Genomic DNA, 6,000 nt, shown 5'->3' with positions numbered 1-6,000 from the left:
TTATTTTATTTTATTTTATTTTATTTTATTTTATTTTATTTTATTTTGTTACTTTTCACTTGTAATGAATCTTTGCTGGTTTTGCAGGCTGATATTTTAGCACTGGGATGTCTCCTTCCTGGTAGGTATACAGCTACCATTGTTATGTTGGATGCACCACGTGATGTCATCTAACCTGAAACATGCGCAACTGCTCCCTGGTGGAGCCTCCTACATTTCTTGAAATAAACTTCATTGTCAATAGTATCTTTGAAATGTATGCATGTAGATAGACTGCCTACACTGTACACCATTATGCATAGCCTTATGTAATTCAATTTTTAAAATCTACTGCTTAAAGTTAAAACTACTGGAAAATCAGGATGAAAAGATGCTAGGCCACACCGCTGTAAAGGGTTGAGTGATGCACTGTTTCAGACTTAATTCCTGGTGATTCTAGCTTCATTGGCTTTGACATCTTTCAGGTGTCAACAGCCTGAGAATGCTGTCTTTCTATGGATGAACAAAAAAGCCATTTTACTTATAACCTTAATATGGTGTTCATTGGGTTCAGCTATATAGTAATATTTTTCTGACCTTTACACAGATTTTAGAGTTCTAAGATGGAAAGTCATGAAAAAATTACTCACAGGCTGTCCAGGCTCATCTCCTCCAAGGATCCTGAAGCCAAAACCAGACTCCATTCTCCGAAGGTGAACATCCAGCTCCTTGTAATCGGGACCTGGTTTAAAGGGAAATCCCACTGAGCAAAGCATTTTGGTTTTGCCTTGAGAATTTGCACCATCTTCCTCTCTCCACCTCCCTGCCCTCCCCACGTTGTGTTCATTGCACGTGACTAATGGCAGCCTGGTTAGAGCTGGTGGAAACAAATGGGACACAATGTGTTGTAAACAGACAAGGAGGAGACACTTGAAAATGCAGGTGTCTTGGAGGATGATTACGTTCAGTAAAATAAACTAAACTCAAGCTACAACACATTAACAGGTGAACAGTACTGGAAAAGTCTTTCCAAAATAGAGGTTATAAAGGTGCCTTCTTCCTAAGACTGACTGCATAATATTTTTCAGTTCAGCCACCTCTGGCATTTAATCTGTGTTTTCCTTGCAGTTTGTTAAAACCTAAAGAAAATAAACTGAAATGGGAGATAAAGATACATAGAAAAATTATCAGTCCAACTTACAAAAGATGAATAATCATTATAGGCCATTTTAGTTCCACACACATATAAAACAGTATGTCTTTTTTATGTAATGTAGCTTTTAAGTATTCCACTTTCAGGTAATACCCTCAATACAGAGTTTTCACAAAAGCTATCATTATAAGCCTCTGAGTCTTAAGGTTTAAACTGAAAGCTAACATCATTAACTTGAACTCCTTAATGCTACTCAATTAAGGTCTCAGCAGCTTTATGAATCATTAAAATTGTGCTTCCATATGCCTGCATAATGTGCCTATAAACATATATTCTGTCCTGGAATATCTGAGTTCAGGAAAGTAGCATTTTTTAAAACTCTATTTCTTATAAAATAATCTTTATCTTCATTTGAAAGAGCTCCTTGTTTTGGGTTTTGGTGCACTCAAAGAGCAAAAGAGAAATTTTAAATACAATTTTGAGTAGTATAAAGTGGAATAGTAAGCAGTTAAAGTAGTGGGAAATTGTTTTGAGTTTTGCTTTGTCTGAAATACTTTAGGCTCATCAGCTAAATTAGGACAGTTATGAACAGTTATGGTCTTTTTGTACAAATTGCACTCCAGTCTACAAGTTGTCACACATTTAGGTGCACATTTAGACATTGTTGCTAACCCCAAAAGACAAAAAGGATGGGTAGGTGTATTTCAGCAAACTGTTTCTAATGTCTCCAGTCACGTCTTGTTTCCTCAAGGGGAGAGACTACAGATGGCTGAAATACCATGCTTCAGCCACTCTCATTTATAGATTCCCCCCACAGCATCAGCAGACACCTCACAAACTGCTGAGTTGGGCAGATCCCAGATCCAGTCTGGAATTAGAGCTGTTTTAGTCTTGTCAGGTCATGCAAAAGCAGAGATACAGAACTACATCAGTGGCGTTATACTATGATCATGCCATAAAAATCCTCTCCAGATAGCAGCATGGTGCATTTTTGCAGCAAGGTATATTGGTACGAGTGAGACAATCTGTCCCAAATATTTTGCTTGGTAAAATGAAAGTATTACCTTTCCCTACAAACTTGCTTTTCATATACTTAGAAGAGAATCCTCAAAAGATTCTAACAGCTTATTATTCTGATTTTTTTTCCAATTATTTTTCATTTTTCCAATTATTATTATGATATTTTTTTTCCAATTTATTTGATGTTTCAACATTGAAAAAAAGAACACATGAAGTTTGCGCAAGTACAGTATGTTAAACTCATGGAAATTTTGTTTAAAAGTCATGAGGGGCAAAGGAATTTTAACATTAAAGCAATACTCTGCCCTTGATTTGCTGTGCCAAAGTGTTACAAGGCTGGGGCTTAGTACTAGGGAGACGACCTTGCAGATAGACAGACACAGTAGGATCAACTTTTATAGCCAAATCTAACAATCAAATGCACTGTAGCACTACCTTTTATTTTATGTTATTTATTTATTTTTTTTTTTCCCACACCTGAGTGGATGTGCAGAGTTGGGAATGCATTAAGAAAGTATAAGAATATCTGACTGTGAAGAATATACACTTTGCCATGCTGAGATGGAGAATCCACTCAAACACATACATTTACAAAGCTGATTCAAACCAATGCTAGCACCAAATTCCAAAATAAGAGGTATAAAGTTTTTTAAATGATGCTGTTTTTCTACCTGTTTAGAATGGACTAAGTAAGCTAGGTTGACCCTGAAAAGGCATGTGGGCATAGTTTTCTTTTCTATGAGCTCTGACACAGTTTGTGACTGACTATGGCCATCACCCTCGCTCAGAAGAGCCTTTGCTCCCAGAAAGGTGGAAAGTCTATAGAACACATTCTCTGCCAACAGTTCCCAGTCCACTGACAGCTGCCTTTAAAAATGATATTTTCTGTACCACAACACAATTGAAACATGGGACTAGAAAGGATCTAGTCCAGCTAGACTCCCTGTTATGCAAACTTCTGAAGCAAACAACACACAAACCTTACCAGGGAGGACATAAGCAAAGAATACAATGCACATCTGTTCCAGTTTGTGGCCTTTGTTGCTAGGTCACCTGCCTCATCCAGATTTTTTACTGATGGATTTTACTTGCTTTTTCACTGTAATATATCATTATCTCCATAAACTGACTAATGTACTCGAGAACATTTCCTCCACTGCTATTGCTGGTTGTTTGAGCTCTCATGCTTGGTGTGACAACATGACTCCCTAGGCTGCACTGACCAGCTTTCCACAGGTCTGCAGACAGACACACCATAGATATCCAAAGTTATGTGGCTGAACGGGGACCTGATTCCCACCCCTAGTTTTTGTACTTAGGTCATGAACGAAACACAGAAGACTTATTTCAAGGTTCATCACTAATATTATCCCTTAAATCCAGAAACTATTCTTCTAGTATACTTACCCACTTTCTAGCCATTCCTTTTTATATTCTATGTCTTAAGTACTGTCTTCTCCAGGCTAATGTGGAGTGCATCAATTATAACTAACATCTAGTAAAATAAACATTTGTTGAATTCTAGATTTATCAAACATGCATCACTTGTCTGGGCCAAAAAATAATTTACCAGCTTATTCTGACACAACCAGCCTTTCGCCGAATCCCTTTCCTTAGGTCTCAATTTATCCCCATACTGGTAGCTAGGTAGTGTTTAATTGAAAATATACTCTAAAGACTTGATGATGACATCCCCTTTTTTCCTTTTTTTTTTTTTTTTTTTTTCTAAAGCTAGGTAAGTCATTCGCTACTACACATTCTTACTACAGGAGCCCATGCTCGGTAGATTTACTAAAAATCCCTACTATAATGTGCCAGCAGTTTCAATATTGCTAAATGTACATTGATAACTACTCTTACCCATGTAAGCGATTGCATTTCCTCTGATATTTCTTCAGTGTTTACTTCTCTATGATTCTCATTCTTTTTGTCATTGCAAAGGATTGCTAGATAAACTAAATTTGTCTGTTCTTGTTGGAGCAGATTTTCAATTGATCACACTCACAAAGAAAATTACCTATACTTATAGTAAAATGACACTCCTGTGCCTTGTAATATACAGCAAACTGTTGGTTAATATGAATTCATTATGGAAAATAGGGCTTTTTTTTTTTTCTTTTTTTTTTCTTTTTTTCCCTTGGTAAGCTAGATTGGAACCTTATGTATCATGCCAAATAAGAAGCAATGAGCAGGCACAGGAGTCAAGCCAAGGCTGAATTAGTATAGTCTTCTACAGTTTTCCTTCTAGCCAATGTAATTCACCTGAATGTCTCATCTCCTACCAGTTCCACTGAAAACAGAGTTTCAGCTTAAAGTCAATATTTCTGATTTCATAATACAGGTATCTTGTGCAAGAATGACAATGTTCCCTGTCATCCCTTCATTTTCTGCATGTGTATATTGGAAAAACAACTTTTTGTTTCCTTGTTAGTAACTTCATTGCTTTTTTATAGTTATAGCATTTTGTTTATTGTGTGTGTGTGTGTGTAAAAGAAAATTTTCTTAGAGTCCTTTAGTCTACAAAAGACAAAACCAAATCACTTTGCTAAGTTATAAAACCAGCTAAATTATAAAACCCCATGAATTCAAGAGCGACGTTGGGCAAGCTGTGATATGATCATTGCTGCACAGTGAAGATAGTAAAGAGCATTGGGAAGTTCTGCTTTTTGGTTCCTGGAAGACAGGGAATTTGCTTAAAATGTAAAGACACCAGAATAGATTGCTACTGAACAATAGTGAGTTCTCAAAGGTGCAGATGTGATTATCAACACTCAGCTACATTTCTGTACTGTATTCATCTGAATTCCAAGGTGAGTTACACATTGATAAATGTACATGCACTTATTTCTTAAAGGTATGTAGAGAAAATATATTCTTGAAGATGATTAATTCATTTTCTGTATGAGTCAAGTCACACAAGTTCCAAGTGATTTTTATAGTGATAAAGCTGATATTTGGAGTGATGCTGTTAGTGTTGAGAATGACTATTTTTATTATTATTATTATTAATTTATTATTATTTCAGATCAGGAAATGACATATTGCTATTTTTTAAACAGATCCATTGCCACTTTACAGTACAGATGTTGATTCACACACCACTAACAGTTTTTATTTTTGAAAGCATTTGCTTTTAGTTTTTATTTCAGAACAAGATACATGTATGGGAGCAAGGAATGATTGGGCCTGCATAATGCATCAGTTCTGTTCTTTTGCAAATGAAGATGGATCTGATTTTTTATTATTATTTTATTTTATTTTTTGTGCAAAATAATGCTTAGCTAAATTTTGGGCATGAGCTATGGAGAAATATTCTTATGTTAAAAAGTGTACATTAACATATGAAAGCAGATGTAAAACATTGTAAAACATACACAAAGACTGGCTGAAGAAAAAGAAAAATACTTTTCCTTGCTTGAAATATAAACCTATTGTAAAAAAAAAAAAAAAAAAAAAAAAAGTGAAAAAGAAGAAGAAGAAAAAAAAAGATTTAGAGTTAGCATTCTATAACCCTGCAAAGCTCATACAAAAATAAAATGGAGATTTGGCAGCCATGACTGCCCATATTCTAGAGAAGTGATTAAAGAAAGAAGAATTACTAAAACATAAAATGAAGGACAATTAGTTTACAGGACAATGAAGGCTGAAGAATACTTGCCAGAGGAATCCACTCGAAAACCAGTCCTGGGCAGCACTTGCTCTGAATAGGAAAATGGGGAATCAAAGTTGAAATAAATTTCTCAATTTATTTAAAGATGCAGCATCACTTTCTCTGCTGTGTTTTGAATTACCAAAGGGCAATTTCCACTTTCTGTTGCGCATATTTCTTTTCTCTTCCCCCCCTTCCT

At 35.5% G+C, this 6,000-nt stretch overlaps 1 protein-coding gene across 17 annotated transcripts in view; it reads right to left on the bottom strand.

Moving 5' to 3' along the window:
- The window catches only part of MAGI2 (membrane associated guanylate kinase, WW and PDZ domain containing 2), a 775,806-nt gene that overhangs the window by 72,072 nt on the left and 697,734 nt on the right, over positions 1–6,000 (bottom strand). For 14 of the 17 annotated variants that reach the window (XM_035346387.1, XM_035346542.1, XM_035346777.1 and 11 more), the window contains 2 exons: positions 5,811–5,852; positions 630–721 (listed from right to left, as the gene is read on the bottom strand). In XM_035346387.1, the coding sequence (XP_035202278.1) occupies positions 630–721; positions 5,811–5,852 (134 nt within the window). The remainder of the gene's footprint in view (positions 1–629; positions 722–5,810; positions 5,853–6,000) is intronic. The other 3 variants (XM_035346624.1, XM_035346950.1, XM_035346704.1) reach the window with 1 other exon arrangement.

This window comes from Oxyura jamaicensis, chromosome 1, assembly GCF_011077185.1.
Source record: "Oxyura jamaicensis isolate SHBP4307 breed ruddy duck chromosome 1, BPBGC_Ojam_1.0, whole genome shotgun sequence".
NCBI lineage: Eukaryota > Metazoa > Chordata > Aves > Anseriformes > Anatidae > Oxyura > Oxyura jamaicensis.
This window is presented reverse-complemented; position numbering and strand designations above follow the sequence as displayed.